At 34.2% G+C, this 25,694-nt stretch overlaps 4 protein-coding genes across 5 annotated transcripts in view; 1 reads left to right on the top strand and 3 right to left on the bottom strand.

Moving 5' to 3' along the window:
• The window catches only part of LOC110634026 (callose synthase 10), a 33,934-nt gene extending 31,401 nt beyond the window's left edge, over positions 1 to 2,533 (bottom strand). For both annotated transcript variants that reach the window (XM_021782904.2, XM_021782906.2), the window contains exons 1-4: positions 2,064 to 2,533; positions 1,281 to 1,378; positions 934 to 1,100; positions 216 to 339 (exon numbers count right to left, since the gene is read on the bottom strand). In XM_021782904.2, the coding sequence (XP_021638596.2) occupies positions 216 to 339; positions 934 to 1,100; positions 1,281 to 1,378; positions 2,064 to 2,271 (597 nt within the window). In that variant the 5' untranslated portion in view covers positions 2,272 to 2,533. The remainder of the gene's footprint in view (positions 1 to 215; positions 340 to 933; positions 1,101 to 1,280; positions 1,379 to 2,063) is intronic.
• Positions 2,534 to 4,734: 2,201 nt separating this feature from the next.
• Positions 4,735 to 6,910, top strand: LOC110634039 (protein NOI4). Its single transcript, XM_021782921.2, has 3 exons — positions 4,735 to 5,037; positions 5,882 to 6,073; positions 6,566 to 6,910. The coding sequence occupies exons 1-3, from the start codon at positions 5,029 to 5,031 to the stop codon at positions 6,587 to 6,589; spliced, it is 225 nt and encodes a 74-aa protein (XP_021638613.1). The 5' UTR covers positions 4,735 to 5,028; the 3' UTR covers positions 6,590 to 6,910.
• An 891-nt stretch (positions 6,911 to 7,801) lies between these two features.
• LOC110634027 (zinc finger CCCH domain-containing protein 43) lies at positions 7,802 to 12,613 on the bottom strand. The gene is made up of 6 exons (XM_021782907.2): positions 11,996 to 12,613; positions 11,418 to 11,483; positions 10,607 to 10,747; positions 10,218 to 10,490; positions 8,567 to 8,833; positions 7,802 to 8,178 (listed from the first exon to the last, which is right to left on the bottom strand). Exons 1-6 carry the CDS (start codon positions 12,524 to 12,526, stop codon positions 8,020 to 8,022), a joined length of 1,437 nt encoding a protein of 478 aa, XP_021638599.1. The 5' UTR covers positions 12,527 to 12,613; the 3' UTR covers positions 7,802 to 8,019.
• A 1,063-nt stretch (positions 12,614 to 13,676) lies between these two features.
• On the bottom strand, positions 13,677 to 22,874 carry LOC110634048 (lysine-specific demethylase REF6). Its single transcript, XM_058132576.1, has 7 exons — positions 21,706 to 22,874; positions 21,093 to 21,171; positions 20,633 to 20,700; positions 20,362 to 20,512; positions 19,149 to 19,825; positions 17,453 to 18,199; positions 13,677 to 16,669 (listed from the first exon to the last, which is right to left on the bottom strand). Exons 1-7 carry the CDS (start codon positions 22,565 to 22,567, stop codon positions 13,905 to 13,907), a joined length of 5,349 nt encoding a protein of 1,782 aa, XP_057988559.1. The 5' UTR covers positions 22,568 to 22,874; the 3' UTR covers positions 13,677 to 13,904.
• Positions 22,875 to 25,694: the final 2,820 nt, after the last annotated feature.

Here is a 25,694-nt window from a genome sequence, read left to right as displayed (position 1 = left end):
AAATCAAATAATTACAATTTTTTTAAGAACATAAATTTATATGTACGTGCATTGCCCCAACTGACAAATTTTTTTGGATCAACCAGTGTATATCACTAGCGATAGATGTACAAATATAAAGGAAAGAATCCTAGTCTCCTATCTAACATGTTCAAAGATGTGAAAACTACTTTAAAATTTAAAATTTCACATGTAAGGCAGGTATAGATAACAACCTCCTCTATAATAAGTCTTCCAACACCATCAGGATCTGCATCTGTGCTAAGTGCCTCCATTACCTCGACTAAGGCCCTCAAAGTAGCCAACACCTTTTTAATCTTCCGAGATCTTTGTTCCAACCTAAAACAAAAATAGTTGAAGTATATTACAAAGGCGATGCATGCATATATTGATATTTACTACTAACTAAATAAAACTACTTTACTTCCGGCTTAGTATGAGATAGAAGACGTATTAATTAATGAAGCAGCATTCAGATGAGGATCGCCACTAAGCATCCATGGCTGAATGGTTAAATCAACCACTCATAATCGGCAAATTCATAGGTTCAATTCCCACTGGTATATGCACCAATGGAACCTCCAATAAGTATATTGCAATTGGTTCTATATCAAATCATCCATGCATAACAAATTAGTGTAGTATATTCATATCATCACATATGAACAGTCTCACGTACAAAAATGCTTAATTCACCAATTGTTGTCATTAGCACATAGAAACTATGAGACCAAACGATTTTCATCACATACATCATTATAAGGCACACATGCTTAGCCAAAACACTTATGATCATTTGTTTCAAATGCAATAGGTTTGCCACAGGTAGAAACAATATTCAGGAATACACACGCGCGCGCGCGCGCGCACGGCTGGTATGAATAAACCAATTAAATGAAAAGGAAACTCAAAGCAAAGAAAATTTAGCCATACTCTCCAAGATTAGCAGAGGTAAAAGCTCCAGATTCCCGCCAATTTTGCTCCTCTCTTTGGATATCATCCACTCTATGCCTTCTCTTATAACGTTGGTAAAATTCCCACAAGTGTTCAATGTCATGACTGCGATCTATTTGGGCACCATCCCTTTTGGCAAGTTTTTGCTGTAGGAAACAATGATGTCAACAAAACTCCAATCAAGACATTGAAAATGAAAAAAGAATAAATTAAAATTTGCATGAACCATCCGATTGTAAGTCTCACATTACTGCATTTAAATTGGCAATAATAATGAAGTACTGCCTATTTATATGCACTAATAAAGATCCAAAGCTTAGGTATACCTTAATTACAGACATCAAACCAGTCTTAAATTGGAGAACACCACGACCCTCGCTGTTTGGGTCCAAGTTTTGTGCCATGGAATATGCCTGCTCACACACTGAAATTGGAAACAGTAAGAATTTTATGAAATAATACACCAGACTTCAATTTAGAAAGGAAGTACTAGAATCTTTAAACCATACGTTCCAGAAAAAAAAAAACAAATGCATATCCTCAACTACACATTGACCTTCACAGAATGTTAGCAAACATGCTATAATGCCATATGTAATAAGTTAAATAAAGACGCCCAAAACAAAACTAAAAAGACAAACTCAGGCAAAAAGATAAAATTCAATTCATATAAACAACTCCATATCAGATGGTCATGTTCTGAGATCAGTACATTTAAATGAAGTAAAAATGTCTATTTACAGATAGACGGATATTTTGCCAAAGGTTCTGAAGAGATGGAACAAGCCCAGCAGTAACTATGTAGCTTCAGTCTTTTGGTGATTTTGTTCATAAAATGAATTGTAAGTGAAAAAATTTATGAGTGTTTTCACATACCCCTTGTAAAACCTGACAGTACATTAACGAGGAGAGTGGAAAAAATTAAAAAAAAAAATCTCTTATCTCCAATAATTCGAGCTAAATTAGCTTCAATTAACACCACACCATAATACCAACTCGTACATAATTGATCATCAAGACGCCAAAATGAAGCACTCAAATTTTTAAAATAAAATTTAAACAACAAAAAAAATATCCAAGCACCAAAAAAAACATTAATCAAGACTCACGTATTCTAGCGACGATGGCGTCCTCCTCCTGAATCTCATCAGCAGCCTGTAAGATGGCATCAATGTTGGTTGTACGGACGAGAGAAGGTGGGACAGCGCCGGCAATGCCGCTTGGAGTTCTCTCATGGCCTTGGCCAGCAGTTCTTAGTTGCTCCCTGTTCAAGGTGGCACGCACCAACCTCTCCCAGTTATCATAAACCCTAGCCATTATTCCCACAACAAATCAGAGCAATCCAAACCCTAGATTTACCATTCAACAGTAAATGTGCGGGCTATAACTCAACCCGAGTTGGATATTTTCGGCTTTGTAATAGTAAGCTAGATCTGTAATTCGGTTGACAGAGAAAACGAAACGGAGGTTTTCATAATGAGGTTTAACGAAGAAAATACTACTGAGTATAAGAAACGCGGTGATCGCGGGAAAAGGGCATGGGGAAGGGAAAAAGAGAGGATGACGAGCTGAATTACGTTTGTACCCTTATAATAGGGGTAACTTTTTGTATGGGATGTGAATGTTAAGGTGATTAGTACAAGTTATTATTACTTATATATTTGTCTAATTAGGAATTAATATGTTATTAAAATAATATATATTTTTATTTATTGTTTAATAAATTATTTTATACAGGAGAATTTTCCGATCATGACCGTCCGATTTGAGCTTCCTGGTGATTTGATGGCTTTTATGTAATCGCTTGTTTTCTAATCTGGATTTGTTGATCGACGACTCTGAGGTCCGGCCGCGTAAGAGCTTTCGGTCTGGGTGGCCTCTTCGTACTAGTCGACGCCGTCTTTTTAATACTTACACCGTAAGAAAAAGGCTCTTTGTATGAAGTGGCAACTGGCAACGTTTTTGAACTTTCAAAGTTCTGCTTGGTTGGTTGGACAAGATCGCGTTGCCTGAGTATGCCGTTGTCCAATTCTTACATGTGTATTGAGTTTCGCTTAACCGTGTTGTAAAACACTTTTTTTGAAGGATAACATTGATATCAAGTATATTAAAAATAAAATTGAAATTATGTGATTTCATTAAAATACATTTTAATGATAAATTAAGTGATTAATAAATTATCCACCCAATAATAACATAATTAAAATATCAATAGATTAGATATTTATAAATATTTAATTTGATAAAATTTTAATATAATAAATTTAAATAATATATAATTAAATTTGTACTGAATATAAATTTAAAAAATAATATTTATATTGAAATTTAAATTTTACATATCAGATACATATTAAACATATTTATATAAAAAATAATTAAATATAAAATATATATTTTTATAATAATATTTATAAATTTTACATATTTAAATATTTTATATAATTATTAATTTTTAAAAATATAAATTATTAATTAAACTTTTCTATATTATTAATTAAAATATAAAATTAATTAGATTTATATATTTTTATTATAATAATAATCAAATTTAGAATAAATTTAAATATATAATGGAAGTCTCTATACTTATTAACCTTTTAATTACGTGTAAAATAATAAAAAGAAAATTTAGTCTAAATATCTATAAAAAAAAAACAATAATAAAATTAAATATGTGAAACCTCAAACATATTTTCAATACATTGTTTAGATATATACCGCTTATATTAAATAATATTGCAAATTTTCAACATAGCTGAAGGGCATCCACAGTATTCAATAGATCTGATTAGATATCAGCTTAAAACTAAAATTAAAATTGAATTAATTTAATTTAAAATTATTCAGAATCAATATTGAATGGAATTAAAGTTAAATTAATTAATTTAAATCAGATATTTTACCCTTTAGTTAAAAAAAATTAGCCATTAAGACTTCTTTTATTTTATATAAAATATTATTTTAAAAAATATTTTTTATATTTTCTTATATTTAGGATAATGAAAAATATTTTCTTAACCATAAAAACTAAATCAAAGAAAATGATTTTCTTTTTTTTAAAAGATGAAATCATTTTTTATTTTTTAAATTTTAATAATTTTATTAAAATGTGAACATAGTTATATATGTATGAAATAAATATATATCATTAATTTAATATTATAATTAAATAATAAAAAATATTTTTATAAAAAATATTTTTTTATTTTTTTAAACAATACAAATCCCAGAATTTGCCATTAGCCACCTCTAATAGGGAGTGTCAATGTTTCATATATCGTTCAACAGCACAACCTTTCCTAAACGTATTATTTTAGCCATATTTGTCATTTAATTTCATGGTAAACAAAAAAACTTTTTTCTAAAATTATTATTTAAAATACTTTTTAAAATATTTTAAAAATTTTATTATTTTAATCAAAAATATATGTTTAATTTTAAATTAATTTTAATATCTTTATTAAATATATTTAAAAGTATTTTCATAACAACAATTTTAATAATAATATCAAATACCGTCAACCATTAATCATTGATAATGTAGCGGCACTTTTTTAATTATTATTACAAAATTAGTGGTAAAGGTGGGCAAAATTGTTTTAAATTTAATAAAATGAGTCAAAAATAAAATTCAAATAAATAAATTAAATTATATATATATGTATATTAAAATTAATAGTGACAAAATACTAATCAAATTAGTAATTTTGATGATTTTTTGTTTTTTTTAATTGAAATTTGATGATGTTGCCAACGTTAAAAAACACGGTATAAATAAATTTTTTTTGGCGACAAAGAGGCGATCCATCGGGAAGGAAACTAGGCAGTGGATTGGGGCGTGTCAATGACGGGCGATCCTGAAATGCGTTACCATAACTAACAAAACAGAAATGGAAAACGGAGCAACCCTCTCTCTCGTTGCCTAAAAATCCGCTCAGCTCCTCTTCCCTTTCTCTATAAAAGTTTCTCTCTCTAATTTCCTGAATCTCCACTAGCCTCCCCCATTCTCCCTCTCACACACACACCAAACATCCGATCCTTGGAAGTGGAAGCTCCTGTAATCTTCCTTTCATGGCGTCGGTATATGATTCTTCCCTTTCTTTTCTTCGTATCAATTCTTTTTTAATTTTTAATGGAATGTATGCATCAAGTGTTTTTTTTTTTTTTTAATACCGATATAAAAGGTTAGATAAAAGTTCTCTTTAGCCTTCAAAAGGTGATAGGATTTGTGTTGAATCATATAAATGGTGAGATATGTGTGATGAGATTCTAACATTTCTTACTGATTTTGGTTCAGATATGAGTTGATAGAAATTTCTTGCATGCTAATTTTGTTTGTTATTGTCAAATATTCGGCCTTCAGGACCGAAATTTTAATGCTTTTGCGTTCGTGTATTGTTCATGGATGCAGCCGAAAGCTCACTTTGTACATGAGAATGAGAATGAGCTTAACATCTGTTAAATTAAATCTCTGCATACAGATTTGTTCACTTATGATATATATTTTAATTAATTTTGAATAAATTTCAATATAAATATTTGATTTAATGTACAAGCTCATTCTTGTATAAGATTGCATTTATATTAAATGCACCGTTGATAAAATAAGCAGGTGGGAGAGTTGGAGCTGGCATTGTTTGGTGTGTTTTATGGGTAATGGATTTAGATTCAGATCATCTTTTGATGAAATTTACCCTTTTATGGCGTTTAGTAATTAGCATATAGAAGGATAAAACGATGAAAAAGCAAATGAATTGATGCAATTTAATTTTCTTCCCTAAATGTATGATCATGTACCAATCTTCATAATTAAATTGAATGGCTTTTATTCAATCATTGGAATGTCATAATGAGATTGACTGATTTCTTAACAATTTTATAATGAGATTGACTGATTTCTTAACAATTTTTTCCTTTTTGACAGGATAAAGGCAGGCCCTTGCCCAAGTTTGGTGAGTGGGATGTAAACAACCCTGCCTCAGCTGAAGGATTTACTGTCATATTTAACAAGGCAAGAGATGAGAAGAAGACCAAAAATGCCACTGCAAAAATCACGTCCCCAAAAAGAAATGATGCTGTGCAAAACAACAATGATTCTTATCAGAATCCTCCTAAGGTACGTGTTTTGAACTAGCACTCCTGAAATCTTCCTGTTATCATATTCCTTTTATTTTCATCTTTTTGGTCAAATGATTAAAAAATCCCTAACCTTTATGGGGCATGATTAATTTTGGCCAATTCTTTCAGTTTTAGCAAAGATAGATTTGGGAAAATTTTTACAATTTTAGCTAGTTGACTGAAATTGATAAATTGAATCAGTAAGATATAGTTACCAATAGCCTTTTTGTTTTTGAAAACATGACAATATTGATTTTTATTTTTTATTTGATACAACAACTTCTCTCCCTTTTTTTCTCCAATTTTAGTTTACTTGCTAAAATTATTACAATATTTCTTATTTTCTAACCTTCTCCAGCTTTTCAACCAGGAGCCAAATCATTAAATTTGGTAAAAATAAAATGATTGTTTAAAATTATGAATGCACTTTTTTTTTTTTTAAATCTTGCCCCTCTATGATCTCTTAGAGCTTTAATTATTCTCGGTGCAGTGGAAATGGCTTTGCTGTGGTTGAATCATATTGTAATTGGAAGCTAGAGCCTAGAAGTGACCTATGAAGTAATTTCATGTGGGGATTTGGGTTCCCCCACATGAATGTGCCGGGCGTACTAGTGGAGCAATTGTAGCCTTCCTCCCTCATATCGCTTGGGCTTTTAAGTTATTTTTTGTTTTAAATATTTCTTATTCTTTTGATATATAATGATGAAAGAGAGAGAAATGGACATAAAAATTGTATAATATTGTTTGTTACGTAGAGATTACCAGTGTCCTCTCTTGTTGGTTCTCATAGAGAGAACATCTTTTTATTATATTCATCAAAGAGATCATTTTAGTATGCTATATTCCTTATCCAGCATTTAATTTCTTAGCTTGAATACAGCAGTTATCTTCTAATTCCGATAGCGAGTGGCTGTCCTGGCTTGTTAGGGCGAACCTCCTTGAAATGCATACCTCAAATGCCCAACGTCGCCTGATTTTGATGCGATGGGAATTTTGAAGATGAGATTTGAAGAAAATCCATGCCTTTTTTATCAGTCCTTTATAAGTATCAAAGAATGTTAAAATCATCAAGGGAAGTGAAGAACTAAAAAATTGCTGAGATTTTTTTCTCCCTATATTTTTGCCACTGCCCATCACATAAACAGGAATTCAAGTAAAACAATCAATCATAATTTGAACCGACTAAACAAGATTTTCACAATTTTCAATACTTTACATTGTAATCTATTGACAATGTTTGATTTTTATCAGGAAAAAAACAGTTTCAATGGTTTCCTTGACTCATCAAAACAGAAACTGCATTATAGATAGTTTCTTTTTCTTTTTTGTTACCACGACACCCGGGTCACCGATTGATATCTTGCCACCTCTTCTCATTACACTCCTAAGCAGAGATAATATGTAGCCATCACACTGATGCAAAGAGTCAAATTGAGGTGGAACAAAACCATCTCCCAAATTAATCACTAACTTGATGGTACCATAAATAGTTAAGTGTATATATCCATCGAATTAGTAATTAACACATCATAGCAAACTCCACTATAGAATATAGTGATTTCATTGTAAAACATGGTTCTTGAATTTTGATTGGTGTTAATTAAGTGTATAAAATAATTCATACACTAACATAAGTAAAATTATTTTAATGAGTAATTCAAGCCGCATGTGTATTATTTGGCAAATGCAAAGTTAAATTATTAAATAAATAAACAAAGCCAGTAAAGAACATTAAATGGAGAATTTACATATCCCGATTTCATTTGGGTTGTAGCAACACAACACATGATAAATGAAAAACGCCACAGTTTCAAAATCTTGCGGCAGATGAACCAGAGAGAAGGTAAAATAAAAGATCCACTATCATGGAGAAAATTTAAAATCCCCTGTATCATGGACCCTAAAAGGCTAGTTTGATTGACGAAAAATTATTTTACAATTCTGCTAAATTGCAGTATCACTTTCATTTCCAGTTTCAGACGTTCTAGTCTGATCTTCAGCATACCCTGTCATTAAAGCTGGTTGTGTTGGATGGTCAAACTTACAAGCAGGTCCAAACTTGCAAATACCATACCGGCTATAGTATGAACATACATGCTGACCCTAGATTTGAGAGACAAAAACTTAGTCAAGAAAATAGAATCATGAACACTTAAAATCCAGATAGTGCTTATGGCTAAAGAAGTAAAACCACTAGGAGTATCTCAATTGCATGCATTGTTGTAGTGTACTAAGACAGGTATAGCAACGCGTGAAGCTAAAGTTAGAAATGATATAAGCACTTGAATTGGAGCAGACATTACGGTTGCATCCAATAAATGAGTTAAAAATAAATAGAAAAATATCTTCTTGGTCATTTTGGAAAACCTTGGACTACTAATTGATAGACTGTTGATTCCATTTTGGTCCATAAATGACAAGAGTTTCAAAATTATTTCTGAAGGCGATTTCTCCTTCATAAGAAACAGCCCATGATGAAGAATAAACTTACAGGTCTCAACGGCAGGCCCTTGTCACTAAGAGCACATGGAGATGACTTTGGGATCTGATTCTTTGGATGATGATATTTGCAGTTAGACTTGAATTTACAGTCTCCGGTTTTCATATAATAATTGCACTCTGGTTGACCTGGTCGTTCTGGAAATTCATCCACTAGTGTATGCTGCTGATGTGCATAGACATTGTTATCTGTAGCCGGATTGCTTATGACATAAGCTGGAGCCAGATGTATACTCCTTTCTGGTGAATATATAGGAGCCTTGACAAGCCAAAAAGAATTATAATTGGTGGGGAAATAAGTTTGGTAATAAATTTTTGAGAGTGATTAATAAAATAAGCTCTAAAAAAAAAGATCTAGAATTAAATTGCAAAAGATCTAGAAATTCACAATCCAACTTCTATTGGCATCAAAATTAGTTTTAAGTAATCAACTGCATCAGAAGGGAAAAGCAGAAGGATCAAAAGAAAATAAGGCATCCATAGAGAAGGAGAAAGTGAAAACACTAAGCAATGGATCAACTAACAATGAAAAAGCAGGCCACTTTTTTTTCCGTTAACCATTAAGATGATTTACTTATCAATTAATATTAGCAATTACACTTCATACAAGGTTAACAAAATAATGTTGCTGTAACTCTTAAGTGCTAATTCTGTTTCAGTGTTCTCCATGCACAAGCAACTCAGGACAGGGTTGAAAGCCACTAAAAATATAGTGCGACTCAGCCCAAAGAATGAGGCTCCTTGTCTCTGCGTTTTTACAAGGACAAGTATAAGCCTTTGTAATCAATACGTCTATTTCATCAATCATAGTGAATAAACTATAAAGGACTTGTATTGAATTATTAATAAAAATAATACTAAGTAATTAACTTTTTATTTTTAAAAATATAAAAATAATTATATACTACTGTGTGTTAAATAATAATATATATTATATTTTATTAAAATTGGGGAAAGGCAATGCCTCAATTTGATGCAGTGGAAGAGTTTAAGACAATTATATCTCAAAAAATACGGCTAAAATAGGGTTGATTGTGGTTGAAACAAAGAAAAGATAGTTAGGATTTATAGAAAACCTCTTGATGAAATCCCGAATGCCAAAAAAAAAAAAAGCACTCTTGATATGTCTATGGTCTGCCAGCAACCTTATGCTATCTATGATAAATCTTACTCAAAGATTGAAAACTAATAGTAATTAATCAACAATTAATAGACAAGAATCCTAATTAAAGAACAAGAAAACTAAAACTAAATAAAATCAAGAACTGAATAGAAAACCAAATAAAATCCAATACTGAAAAGGACTTCGGTTGCTCCTGCATCAGGATTCCTGCTGGGTTAAGTTCAGTGCGAGGCTGGTTGAAATTGCCATCTTGTATATCACCTCTTTTAAGTTCAATTTTAAAGAAAAGAAAAGAAAAAAAGAACAAAAAAAAAAAACCACCCCACTTTAACTTTAGACAGCTTCTTTTACTTATTGAAATATGCCAATATATCAGGAAAGTCATCTTGTACATCTTAAACACCAATTACAAAAATAAATCAAGATTCAGCAAAATACATAAATGGGGACCATTTAGTATTTTAATAATTTTAGGCAACAAAATCAAGGAAATACTACCATACAAAGGAATATGTAGTACCTGATAACCATTCCATTCTGGATTTTGTGAAGTAACCCCTTGAGTTGCTGAAAACATAATTGGCACAAAGGGGGCATTCTCATTTAGTCCTCTTGGCGAAGACCAAGTTGCTACACTTGATTGTGAAGAACTCTGTAAAGCAGCAGACCCACCATTATTGAATGCTGAAGGAGGGTCACTTCCCACAGTTGTAGGATCAGGATGATTAAACCGGCAGTTAGCTCCATATTTGCAGGAGCCATTACGCATATAATACGGACACTCTTTCTCTCCCTATGATGAATGAAATATGTTAAAATTTCCAGTATGCATTATTAAAACAAAGATAAGTCCTTGCAAGAATTTGCAAAGAGATGCCAAATATTTCTGTATATGCATAGAAGCGATACCGGTCGGATTGGCAGACCAAGAAAGTTAAAGTCGTAAACAGGGGACACTGTTGTTTTTGCAGGAAGCATTGGAGGTTTTTCTCTTGAGTGATTGTATCTACAAGCTTTTCCATACTTACAGCCCCCTGTCCTCAAGTAATACTGCAGCGAAATCAAGAAAGAATTACAGCCCGACAGAAGCGGTTATTCACTAGCCATGCATATTACTTAGAGCTAACAGAAGAACATGAATACTTCTAAAACCAGCTTATTAGATGTTTATTCTTCGAAGGACAAAAGATAATGCACTCCCGAAAACAACTTGATTAAGTTAATAAATGAGTCACAGAAAATTTTATCACATCAAGAAATCCCAATTCCTATAATGCAAATTAAGTTCAAGGCAGTCCTCATCAAAACCACAGCTTAAACTAGGCCTTAATGCCTTAAAGTAAGGAATATAAACCAAACTCAGGAGTTAAAAAATGCATGAACATGGTGAAACTAAACAAGAAAGAACATTGAGAAGACTCAACATGGTATAAATGGAAATTTTTCCACACAAGTAATGCTGTCTGTATAACATGCTTTGAGCATGATTGCATTATGAAATTGTAATGAAAAACAGTGATTAATGATTCATCTTAGAACAACCAATCACCATGGAACAAATGAGAGTTTACTTCATGGCATAACAAAATGGAATGCAGAAGAGATCAAACTTCTACAAAACAGCAAAAAGAACACAAAGAAGGGAGTAAAATTAATTTGAATTTTTAAATCACAATATTTGTAAATGCAGCTCATTAGTACAAAAATTATATCAGATAACCTTGCATTCCGTCTGGCCTGGACTCTCTGTTGGTTCTTCACTTTCCTTCACCTTCTCCCTGGTAGCCTTAATGAAGCAAAATTGCAAGATGCAAAATTAAAAGTTAGGGCAACATATGGAATAATATGATTCCAACAATGGATCTTAGAATGATAGAAGATCCAAAATGGCCAAATGCTTAATAAAGCAACAAAAATCAATTTCCTTCACTTGATACACTGCCAATTGCCATGCCAATATAAAACCTATAGCCCATTAATACTTTCATCAAGACAAGCAACTGCATCTGATAATAGCAGCTCAAGCCACTTTTAACATTCTGAAACCCCTCTATTTTATAATTATATTCCTCCAAACCCAGTAACTCCCCTCTCAAGATCGTAATAACAACTCCCGTTACAGGGAAAAATCCTCTCATCTACCTAAATAAGATCCAATAAGCACACACAACAAAAAAAGACAGCTTTTCATTCAAAGTACCGTGTTTAACACTAAGGCCATAATATATACACAAACACAGACCGTGTTTGACACTAAGGCCATAACATATACACAAACACAGAATGACCATACAGTACCTGGTTTTTCCTTCTTACAGGGTGATTGAACTTGCAATTGAATCCAAATTTGCAAGTCCCAGTTTTCATATAGTAGGAACAATCTTCAGCTTCAGGTCTCACAGGATACTGATGCCTTGTGTCTCCATTACTTCTCTCATCCTCCTCCTCCACTCCATCATTATCATTATCATTATCCTCTTTGTTAATCCTGTTGTGTTCTTCTTCTCGACCACTGCTCTCCACACTCTTAAAGTCTTCATTTTGGTTCAATTCAATCAAATGTTTGTCATCCTCATACTCTTTCAAATGGAGCTGCTTCCCTAGTTCTTCATGTACTTCCTCCACCTCCACGGTAACAGGTGCAACCTCCTCATCCTCTCGCCCGCCCTCTTTCAAATAAAGCTGCTTCTTCTCCAGCTTTTTGGGTAGTTCTAAGGTCAGATCAGAATCTATATCCGCATTGGAAGAGGGTAGAGACAATTGAAACTCTAATTTAGGGTTTGTATCAGCCGTACTTGTGAGAAAATTAGATGCTTCCGAGTATTCCATTAGGACAAAACATTTCAATTTGGAAAAACCCTAATTGCAGATGTAGCTGAGAGGGATATAATGGTAAAGGACAAAATAATTTCGTCAAATCAAAATAAAAAGGTTGAAGAATAAAGAGAAGAACAAGGTCCAAAACGTCGGAAAATTATTTTTCAATGCATATATTTTAATAAAATTAATTATTAATATTTATTTTTTTATTTTATAAAATATATTATTTAATGCTTTTATTTTTTTTACTCTTTTTTTTATTAAGCTAGTTAATAAAATAAAGAATAATTATATTATTTAAATTATAAAAATTAAATAATTAATATATTTAAAATTATGAAAATTAAATAATTATATTATTTAAATTATCAGAATAAGAACGAAATAATTGAATTAAAAAAATTTTATTTAAAATAATGAAAATAATTAAATTTAAATAATTAATTTTATTAAAATATAAAGATTAAATATTTTTTTAATATATTAATGTGTATTTAACTATTTGTACCAAGATGCTTATAATCGGTTTAACATTTTTGTTTGAATTCAGATGTAAAAAATATATATATACATATATATTTTAATTACATTAGATAAAAATTATTAAAATTTATTTTTATATTAAATTTAATATATTTTAATTAAAAGATTTTAAATAGCAACAACATCTAAATAAATATTTTTTTTATAAATTTAAATTCAATATCAAACAAACTCTTTTACATTTTCTACAAAATGTTGACTTTTTGTATTAATTTATTAAACATTATTTGAAATATTTTTTTTTTTATCTTTAAAATAAACAAGGAAAAATAAAGAATAAATTTTAATAACGAATCATAATTTTAAGTAAAATTTTTTTTGCTGTAAATAAATTATACAATTAGTTATCAAATCCCAATTTAATGATTCCAAAGTTGGAGGGCGGTGCTCAAGGGGTGGGATTGTGGTAGGTGCAAGAACTCATCTAACGAATTTTGGAAATAGGAGGTGGGAACTGTTTGAATGCATTGGTGATGAGCGATTACACGCAGTGGGTTTGGCGGGAAGGTAGAAGGTTGAGAAAATGAGAGTGAATAAGGTTGATTTGCTATTGAACAAGTCTGCCACATGTTATACTGGCTGCAGAAGGCAGTTAGAAATGCTCTCAACTCCCAACTGGAAACAAGACTTTTACTATTGACATTCACTGGAGTCTGGAGATTAATCTCCTTTAAGATCCAAGAAATTGGTCAGATTGCAGTGAATAAATGAGAAGAGAATTAATGTTAATCTGAATGACAATTACAGGGAAAACCGAAACCTATCATCTTTTTAAACCTAGCCCTACACTGCCAATTGAACAACACTTCCATTAGCAATTAAATTACATTTCTCTTGAATTAAATTAACCCCTGCTTTTCTTCACTGAATGACCAGTCTTCCGCTTGTGACGACTGAAGTCTGACACGAATCTGAATGTCTGCCCACAACCTTCTTCAGCACAAACATAAGGACGAGCACCCGTGTGAACCCTAATGTGTTCAGTCCGTGCCCATGCCCATTTGAACGTCATCTTGCATCCTTTCCAGGGGCACTTAAGGGGGCGGTCATCCAGGTGGACTCGACGGTGCTGCACCAGATATTTGTGCGAGAAGAATGTCTTTCCACACCCTTTGACAGGACAAATATTTCTTTTGTGCAATGCTAGCTCATGTTTTGAGCCAAAGCTCATGGCGCACCCCTCTATGTCACACTGATATTCTGCATCCTCATCCTTATTTTTCACACTCTTCTGGCCATTTGGAGGCTTCCCAGCTGAAGAACTCTTCACTTTCTTCCTATTGCTTTGCAGCTTCTCTTTTAGCTTTGTTTCTGACTCTTTTGAAGGCTTTGAGGGCCTTTTCCTAAGGCGTGTACTGGGTCCACCTTCTAGCTCTTCTTCAACACGTGATTCGAACTGTCTTGTATTACGCTCACCTTTAGCATTCCAAAGCCGAGGAGTTTCTTGCTTCATTTGCTTATCTTGTTTGATTGATTGGAGATTCTCTCTCCTTTTTAGCCTAGAGGTCCCTTGTTTCACATGCTGAACAGCCCCTCGCTTCATTTTGCGAAGCGTCGCTGGTTTCCTCTGCTTACTTCTAAGAATCCTCCGGTGCTTCTTAATAGAATAATGCTCCAACAAATCGTCTGAAACTGCATCTTCCCTCTCAATAAGTTTGGCTTGCTTGCCTCTAGGAATCTTCCTTGGCTGCCAATGAGTATCATCCTCATGCAGATCATCTGAAACATCTTCCCTTTCAATAAACTTGGCTTGCTTGCATCTATGAGTCTTTTTTGGCTGCCAATGAGGGTTGCCCTCCTCTAGATCATCTGAAACATCTTCCCTTTCTATAGATGCAGCTTGCCTGCGTCGAGAGGTCTTCCGTGACTGCCAATGAGTAACGTCCTGCAGATCATCTGATCCATCCTCACTCTCAATAAATTTGGCCGGCTTGCCTCTAGGAGTCTTCCTTGACTGCCATTGACCATCATCCTCCTGCAGATCATCTGAACCATCTTCTCTCTCTATTAATTTGGCCTTCCTGCTTCTGGGTATCCGCCTGTGCTTCAGATGAGTATCATCCTCCAGCAAATCATCTGAAACTGCATCTTCTCTCTTAACAAATTTGGTCCTTTTGCTTCTAGGAATCACTTGCCGTTGCTGCTGAATTGCATCCTCCAATGAATCATCTGAAGCTTCATTTTGCCTCTCCACAAATTTGGCTTGCTGGGTTCTGAATATCCTCATGCGCTGCTGACAAGTACTGTCCTCCAGTAGGTCGTCAGAAACTGCACCCTCCTTGTCAATAAACTTTGATTCCCTGTTCCGAGAAGATCCTCTGTGCTGCTGGTAAGTACTTCCTTCTAGCATATCATCTGAAACTTCATCATGCCTCTCAATAAATTTGGCTTGGCTGCCTCCAGAAATCCTCCTATTCCGCTGCAGAGAACTATTCTCCAGCGAATCATCTGAGATTGCATCTTCCTTTTCAAAATATGCGGCCTGTTTGCTTCTGTGAACCCTCCTTAGCGGTCGATGAGAACTCTCCTCTAGTGAATCAACTGAAACTGCATCTTCCCTCCTAAACTTGGCTTGTGTACTCCTAGGAACCCTTCCATGCCAGTCATGAATATCACCTTCCAGTGAATCATCTGAAAATTCACTTTTACTCTCAACATATTTGGCTTGATTACTTCTTGTCCTAGGAATTCTGCTATGTTGCTTTCGAGAACTGTTGTCCACTAAAGCATAAGAAACATCATTTTCACTCTCAATAGATTTGGCCTGTTTGCTTCTAAGAGTTCTTCTATGCTGCTGAGTGTTACATCTCAAGGGATCATCTGAATTTGCATCTTCTCTCTCAACAGATTTAGCCTGCTTGATTCTGTGAGTTCTTCCATATTGCTGATGAGAATAATCCTCCAAGGAATCATATGAAACTTCTCTCTCAATTCGTTTAATTTGCATCCTACTGTAAACTCTTGTATGCTGCTTACAAGAAACATCCTCTTGAGAATCCTCTGAAGCTGCATCTTCTGTATTGAAGCATTTGACTTCCTTACCTGGTCCACTTGCTACAGACATTTTCCTCTTCCTCCCAGATTTTCTGGTGGCTAAGGTGGTTTCAGTCCTATAGATAATTTCTGGTTTTCTCTCAAGCTTCTCATCTGGCTTTGTCCAACCACGGAAGCTTCTTTCTTGTTCTTGATCTTGATCCTCAGAATCCCGTTTTGTTAGGAAGGGATGGACTTGATTTGACATCCAAACTTTCCCGCACCATCTCCCAGCCACCACTTTTTTCTGCTTGCTAGGCTTCCTTCCATAAACATTAAACTTTGTGGGGGAGCTAGCTGGGGAACTACGACCAAAAGCATTGTATATAACAGAATTGTATGGCATCTGCTTACTGTAAAGAGAAGATCGGCTAAGATTGGCACTGTAAAAAAGATTGATGCCCAACTTTACAGCCCAGTCCCCATTCCCTGGTATGGCTTCCTCACTATCCAAAGCTGACTGGATATTCTCCTCATCCTCTTTGGTGGCATCCCTGAAATTAATATCATTCCAGAGACACTCAATTCCCAGTTCTTCCGACACTGACCTTGCCACGGCTTCTATCCTGGGATACTCTGCAATCATTTTCATAGAAATTACAAGGAAGCAGATAAAATGAGAATTTACATATGCATGCCAGAAGACAAGAATGAATATCTGGCAGAAAAGTATTTGATTGGAATTTATCAGAGTTAACAGACTGATTATCAAACATCAACTATGGTTTACATATAACAGACTTTCTCCAGCAAATTAAAGGGACATTTTACCGCAAAAGAGCCAGATCATGGAGATCTTTTCGTACAATGAAAAGGAGCACAACCTCAAATTTTCTTGTCATGACTGATGAGAAATAAACATTAATATTAAGAAGCAAATCCTTTTCCTCTACAGTATACTGGCCCTTTTCTTAAAATCTCCATTATGCACCAATTTTCCCTTCGATGAAATCACAAATTTAAATGCAAACAAAATGTGAAGCCAGGTAACAGAGAGTGGAAATTATATTCCTCTAGTACAATTCAAGACATTTCTTCCCGATCCGTAATACGCAAGTCACCAAATGGATTCACTTGACAATATAAAATAAGACAAGTACAGATATCCCTACATAAGCAGGTTACTTAATCCACTTGAATCAACATATAGTGTGAACTGTCATTGAACACACTCAATCATCTACTTAAATCAACATATTATTAAGGTCATACTCCATTATCAATGCTACATAAATTCTGGATAAAACTTTATTTTGATTATTAAAGAGCATTGGAAAAGAGAACATGGAAAAAATAGGGAAAGGCAGTGTCAACACCACAAATCAAGAATCAATGGGGGTCAATTGTTTCACAACACACCTGGATGACAGAGAAGCAATATATGCACTCCCCCAATTGGGCGAAATTGCTGTTCCATTTCTACAGCATGCTCAAGACAGAAGACATGCATGCAAGAAGAATCTTCATCAGATCTTTGGGCAAATGATGTGTCCATATTCTCTCTTGGTACAACAACTCTATTAAACTTTGCTTTCCCAGTATCATGGACAACTGGGGAACAACTTGAAGCTATGCGTGACGTTGACATTGGACCTCTAAATGTATGCTCCAAACCATTTGATTCCATAGAAGCAAGATTATCAGTTTCAAACTCAACAGAACAGTTAAGAGCTCGATCACTTTCATCCTTGAAAGTGGCTGGTTTATTCCCATGTCCATGTTCTGCATGGCAATCAATACTTTGAAGAGTGACTTCATCTCCACAATCAGGCCTTGCTGAAGATAGAGTACGACTGTCAGCTTCATCCTGATGGCACTCTTGCTTGAGAGAAGGCAAAGCAGAGATTCGATGCTGATATTTACTTTCGGATGAACAGTTTAACATGTTAATTTCATCAGCATGGTGCAAAACATCTGGCTCAACCTGGTCTTCCTCAGAGTCTGATGAATTTCCATAATTCAAAGCTAGTAAGCTAAGAGAAGAAGTGCCTTTCTGTGTTTCAGTATTTGAAGCAACTTTATTTTGATCTATCATCTGAATTTGGCAATTGGCAGACTGAACAGGGACATCATACAAACCATCCACAGTATTCTTCTCCATCCACTCTGTATTTTTAGAGAAAAAGAATGTGTTCAAAACTGGCAACCAGAATAAGGAAACAAGCAAATAAACAGAGAAGCTACAGAATAAAAAGATAAAAAGAAAAATAATAACAGGCCTTTGGCCTTCTTGAGCACCACACTATGTGCAGGTTAATTGAAAATTTAGCTGCTCAAAGAGCCATGTTGATTAAAGAATGCATTTATATTGCACAATGAATGGTTTAACTCAAAACAGGATCCATGCATCATCATGGTACCATAATGTTAGAATAAACAAATAAATAATTGACACAGAATAACAGCCCTGGCAACATTATTATGACATAGAAAAAAGCATTTCTTATCCATTTATCATCCATGAAAGATTTTAGATCATCAATTTCTCATTGTCCATATCAAGTTGGAAAGAATCGTTTTCACTTCAAAGCACTATAATTCTTCTGCATTATCCCCATGTCTTCTCATTATTGGTTTTGCAACCATAACAAATATACTCTTGTCAACTAAACCCTATACTAATCAAAATGAATATAACAAAGTATTACTGTGCCAACACTAGCCATTCAGTTTTGACCTACTACTTTATAATGCCTGGTCAGGAAAAAACATTAAAAAAAAATGTAATCTTAAATGCAGCACATTGTTTTACAAAGGGGTGAGAACATAAAACAAACCAACCCTCACTCCCAACCCAACATTCTAGATCATTTCTTAACTGGCAGAGTTCAACATTAGCACACTGCTTCTAAGGGCCTGTATCAGTCAATCCCAGAAATGCAATAACATCCAATGATCCAATCAGACACATGCACATGATCAAATTCAGTACGTATGGTCAAGCTCGATATGTTATTGCCATAATATAAACTAAAAAACTAAATGACTTTGAACTATATGTAATATCATGTAATAAAGGCTAGCCAACATCATAAGAAGACCATTTAAAACGTACTAGTGGAGGAATTCTGCTCAGAAGTATGGGTGTCTCGATGGGCAATGGTGAACCCATCATTAGTTACTCCAGAACCAACAATCCAATCATTAAAGAAGTTACAATCAGCAGACATGAGGTATCTAGCAGCTGCTTCTCTTGGTTGAATGATGGCAATGCAATCAAAGCTCAAAATTCCACAAGTAACACATGAAAACAGTCTCTGATCAGACAACTTATCGCCATGAACAGTACCCCCGTTTTCAGTGCCTGTGTCCATATTATGCATACTGTCATTTCCATTCATTGAGGAAAACCTATTTCTTTCACACAAAGAAGCAAACTTTTCTTTCATTGAAAAGAGGCCTTTTACTTGATTGATTCTGTTGTTCATTTCTGGCATGACTTCATCAGGAACAGAATCCTTTGAGGATTTCATGGTACCCTTGCTACTGCATAATCCAAGGGAGGAGCTCACCCTTAACTGAGATCCAACACGTAAATTTGAACAAACAGACATGTCTGAAGAACTTCGAGGAAGAAGTACAATTGAAGATCCTTTTCCAAGAACATGAAGCAGGCCATTATTGTGAATTACATTGTTTACAAATAGTTCTTTAACCAACCTTTCTCCTTCACCCTTTTGCTTATCCTTCAGTCTGGAACTACGCGGTTTAGCACTGATGCTCACGGGCATTCTGGAAAAAGAAAACATAAGGAATATGAGGTGGCTCATAATTAAAAAAGCAATTCTATGTGGACTATATCATACTCATACCATCCTAACATAGATATCCAGCAGCATAGTTTACATGCGAGAGGAATTTTTCAAGGTAGTTCAAGTTTTCAGGTTACACATAAAAATATAGAATTAACTGGAAGAATAACTAGAAAGATAACAGCATATAGGGTAGACAACAAGGAAACAGGATGGTGACAATTATCTATCTACTAACACAAAATTTGCTGTAAATGTAGAATTTATCAGATGTCCTGTGAAAGTCTTCCCAGAAGCATGTGATCGGCCACTTTAAACTCAATTAAATTTCACAAATATTAGATATATAATCAACAAATCATGTATAGCAGAGTTTTTCATCTTGTAATTTATCATCTGAAATAATCCAATTTGAAAATGAAGAATCCCTTGGAAGCTAACTAGGAAACTACTGAAGAGAATAAGGTTGCTAGTTCAGCAGCTAAAAGGAAAGTTGTGACAGTTTATAAAGAAAACCTTGTACATAGTTCCAGGGCAAGATCATAAAGTAACTGGAAATGAGACACCATCGGTGGATAATTAATTGAAGCTCTTCGAATAGCAGCATCTTTAGCAATCCTCAACCATTCAGGAGTTGCTATATTAGCTGCCTCCCCACAATTAAATCCTAGATATCAAAAATCATGAACAGCATCCCCATTAGTCAAAAGCAATAATGATAAAAAAGAGGAAGAAGCAATCAATTCCCAATTCGAGAGCACTAAACTGAAATTCAAAGGTGTCTTACCATGACTGAACCCTGAATGATAGGCTCTTGGGAAAGTGACAACAAACTCCCCAGCATTTTGCACTAACCTGATTCAAAGCAACTAAAAAAGTTCAGAAATACAAAGATGCAGTCAAGGCAGACTGAAAAAGCATTTGCTTATACAAGTTATGAGTTATGACTACTCTAAGTCTCTCAGTTTATTCCCAAAGTATCTATTAGTGCAACAAAAGGGACAAGGTGTGATGATATTCTTAGAAAAGTCCCTTTGAGTGACTAATTCTCTCAGTCCATTGTCGCACTTCTATCATTAATCAAGTTCAATAAAAATGACATCAATGCAGTTTCTAAGCAAATGGCTTCATAAACCCCAAAGGTCATCTCATAAACAAGTTCCCAATAAAGTAAAATATCAGCAAGATAGTATACAGCAAATTGAGAACATCGAGGAGCAGAATAGGACAGAAGTGAAAGGAGGCACCTGCAGCAAGGTACACCAGCACTAATAAATACTTCAGGTGACATAACTGTGGTCTTCTCACCAAGAATTGCAAATGTAACTGATAGAAGGCAAATGAAAGTTACAATTAGTTTATTCAGATGTATCTATAAACATGAAGTCAACTGATAATTCTCTTACTTTCCAAAATTAAGTGTGTTTTTTTTTTTTTTTTTCCAGTTAAAGCAGAACATCACTCTATAAAACATCTATTGACAATGTTTCCAGAAAAAGGGCAGCTCAGAACGACAATCAAACACCAGTAGCACAGCAATAGTTTCAACAAGTAATCGCCAACCACACAATAGTGCCTTCTCGTAAAAAAGTGAATCCCAGCTCTTCACTGTTATTTAGTTACATTGTTCAATAGCCCATCTCACTAAGTTATACAGGTTACTCAAAACATTATCAAATCTCACCGTTTTCAGAATCTTACCATCATCCCATCCACCATATTTATCAAGTAATTCTCCTAACTGCTGCTTTTGACAATGTCCGTCCATATAATTAAATTCTATTGAACATAACATGAATATACCTAAGAAGAGCGGAGCATGTTAGTCCTCTCGTTTAATGTAGTAAAGTAAAAACTCACCAAGAGGATTTATCTCTCCTCCATACCCATGAACCCGGACCACCTCCTCAAAAGCAACTGCAGCCTCTCTTGGCACGCCATACCAAGTCTTTCCTGCCCCCATATGCAAGTAATTCAAGCTATGCAAGTCATGATCCTCCACATGCCAAGCGAACCAACTAAACAGCATAGCTACGTACACCATCGGTGAAGTGACCCCCGGTATCTCCTCCTTCATAAACCTCAACAATGACCCTTTTGCCCTTGACACTACTCTCATGTTCCACTCCGTTTCCCCTACAGTTACCCCCTCTCCCACCTCCTTACCTCCAGTCTTCTTCGGCGAGAAAGCAGAGCCCGGCATGTCATTAGCATACTCAACAGAGAAAGGCTTATCGACAGTAGCTTTCCAGTATAGGGTTTCGATCTCTAGAGGAGAAAGAGCTCCCTTCTTCGAGCACTTCTTGGGATAGTTTCTCTCAAAGGATTTAGCTTTAGTTTCGAATTCTTGAAAAGTGTAGTTCTCTCCGCTCTGCCACACGGGCTTTTGCACTGGGCGGGGCTTCCGCGGGCAGAACCCGATCTGCTGCTGGCGGGTAGTGAATGTGGGTGGGGATTTCGAAGTGGATGAGTCAGCACGGGCGGCGAGGGAGCGGTTGAGGTTAGCAATTGCAGCTTTCTTGGGAGCCGCAAGGACAGGGGGCACGATTTTGCAGATACCATACTTGGCAGCTTCCTTCTCGATTTTGAAAATGTAGGCAATTGGATCTTGGAATTCAGCTGGAGTAGGATGGTACTCTGGTGCTAATGGTAGGTTTTTGAGCCATTGAAAAACCTCTTGCTGCGATGTTGGCTCAGAGACCAACCCACCAGAAGCTGCCATGAAAAAACAGAAAGAATATGAGAAATTATGGAGATGGGCAGTTTTGGATTTGTGGGTCTGCTTCTCATACAAAGTCCATTGTGGACTTAAAAGAGAGAGAAACAGAGGAAAAGAGAGAAGAAGAAGAAGAAGAAGAGAAGCTGATCAGATTCTTTGTTTCATTTTCTCTTTCTGTGCTTTTTTTATGGTATAAATGTTAAATGAGTTAGGGGCTTTTTGTCTTTGTTGTTGGGGTTGTTTTTTTTAATATGCTCTGTTTATTACAGAGTGGTGAAAATGGTGAGGCAGAGTATGAGGTGACTGCTGCGAAGTGTGGAAGCAGACACCAGAGCCAGACAGAGTACTCATACTACCCAATCCAACTTATTACGTATCCAGTGAGTGAGTGGGGTTTTACTCTGGGTTTGGCTTTCTTTAAGTAGATAACCCTATTTTTGTTCTTATTTACAGTTCCTGCCATTTTTGGTTTGTCTCTCTATATTATGAATAAATTTATAATAAAAATATAAAAGGTAAATTTAATGAATTTCAGAATATGAAAAGAAAATAACTAAATAAAAAGAAGCATTTCGCATTTGTGCCCCTCATCTTTGCTTGGCTTAATATTTTTACCCCATGTTTTCTTGTTTTCACAATTTTTTCCTACCTTGAATTTGACTTGACCAAGGTCAAATGGAGTCCGCTACAATACCCAATGAGAGCTTGACATGTATAACAACGACAAATTAATGTGTCCTGATGCTGTAGTGTGATGATAGTTGAGCACCATGCAACAAATGGGCAAAACTGCGTCGTACAAAGCACAGCGTTCGTTTGCTACTCAGCTCTAATAGCAATAGAGATTATGATCTTCTTTTGCATGCCCGTACAGGTCTTCAGATGTCGACTCTTTTTGAGAACTATAATTGAAATGCCTTTTACAAATCATTGTTTCTGGCCTCTAGCCACTATGCCCATGGAAATGAAATCTAAGGGTCTTCACTATTTGATTAATTCAACTGTGTTATTTAAATTTTTTTATATTAATTAATTTAAATTTTATTTATAACACTTATTAATTATTACAAAAAAATTATAGATCCCATCTCTTTGACATTATTCTCCCCACACCCCTTCATTTGCTATTAATTAAATTTTATACCACTAGCAAAATTAGCAAAGTATCAAAATAACTTTTACTAGAGTAATTGTTATTATTTTTTCATTCAAAAATTATTATAATTCTTCAAGAAAAAGAAATTATTATAATTATTTTATTATATTGCATGCACGTGACATACGTTAAATTGTTTATTAAAGCAACGCATGCAAAAGCAACAAATCTTGAAAGGAATTCTTAAAAAAAAAAAAAAAAAAAAAAAAAAAATCTTGAAAGGAGATTTTATAATATTGAGATTCCATCACAAGAACACTCCCCCAATCATGAGCTAGTACCCTTCCTTTTTTTCCCAGTGTCAACGTGGTTGTTCTCCACCATATATATATATATATATCAACTTGGTTTGTCCATGAGACCACCAAAGTAAATAAAGATTCAATGTTTGCATGTGGGACATTAGTAATACAAAATTTCTTGAAATATAACTTCATACATCTAGGAAAAAATCATTAGTAAGTTAGCTCTCGTTGGAATCAGAACTAGCTGGTGAAAGCTCAAGAGTTATTGGACAGTGGTGCTTCCACCGAAACCTCCCGAGAATCCCAGATCAATTAAGAAAGCTAAACTTCTATGCAGTAATAAATGAGTATTCACAAACTATGGATATCTTTTTTTTTTTTTTTAAGCTTTCTTGCATTTGAATGTAGGAATTATTCATTTAAATAACATTTACTGCAATGCGAATATGTGACTTCTATGAAGAGCTTTTAGCAGAGGATGATAATTATGAAGGAGTTGATGGAGTGAAGACTAGAACAATGCAATTCTAAATTTGTTGGATGTTGAACAATGGTGTGCAGATGGTTGAACCATTTCAATCAGCAAGAACAATTAACATGAACTCCCACAAATTCCAAATGTGCATATAACAAACTCATTTGCAAGCCTCAAAAGATGGAAACCCTTGAAAGATGATCCTTTAATTTCAAGCGCTTAAGATCAGGAAATTAATAGAAACATCTCAGCCACAGGTCATTTACAAAGTTTAAGAAAACGGGGGCGTATATGTAAGACTCCCCATCTGAGACAGCCATGGCAAGTCTTGCAGTGATTAGCACTACAGTTTTCTGTTTTCAACTCTTTAAATGGACTTTTTCTTGTGGCCAGAGAGAGTAGTGTAAGGTCAAAACGGGTTCCTCCGCCTCATCGGTCCAATTCATTAAATGGATGATTAAAGGATTTCCTAACCTGTATTCAAAAAGCTCCAAACTTCATTAACAGGAAAAAGTAGGAGATAACAAAAAAAATCAAAATCTTCAATTCTGAACAGCAAAATGAATCTGCAAGGCAAGGAGGTCAAGAGTACAGGACTGGGAGGAGGTTAGGAGACAAGGAGATAGATAAATGGACCAAACCTTTAGAGCTGTGACAAGTGATTGTGTTGGGGCTTTTGTGTTGGGCTCTGGGGTTTGGTCCATGGTTGAGGAATTCTAGCTAGAGAGGCTAAAGCTTTGGGCTTAAGAGAGTCATTGACTTGGTTAGTGGCTTGGAGCAGCAGCATTATAGAAATTTTTTACTTTCTCTTTGTTTTTCAGAATTACAATATATATAAACTACCATAATACCCATGCACAACATGGCTAATTTATAATTTTTATTTTTTAATTTAATTTTTTAATTATATTTTAAATAAAATAAATTATTATTATTAAATTAATTTTAATTTAATTTTTTTCTCTTATTTAATTTAATTTGAATAAATTTTTACTTAATATAATAATAAAATTTTAATTAATTTATGTTATAAATAATTAAAATATATATTTAATTCTTTTTATATATTTATGAAGAATAATTTTTATAATTATTTTGTTTAAAATGTAATTAAAGTACTTTATTTAAAAAATAATTTAAATTTCATAAAATTTTTATATTTTATCATAATTTATGTAAATCGATATTTATTTTTTATAAATTATGAAAAATATATCAAATTAATGAGAAAATAATATAATTTTAAAAATATAT

This window comes from Hevea brasiliensis, chromosome 13 (genome assembly GCF_030052815.1).
Source record: "Hevea brasiliensis isolate MT/VB/25A 57/8 chromosome 13, ASM3005281v1, whole genome shotgun sequence".
Lineage (NCBI taxonomy): Eukaryota > Viridiplantae > Streptophyta > Magnoliopsida > Malpighiales > Euphorbiaceae > Hevea > Hevea brasiliensis.
Note: the sequence above shows the minus strand (reverse complement) of the source record. Positions and strands in the feature narration are given on the sequence as shown.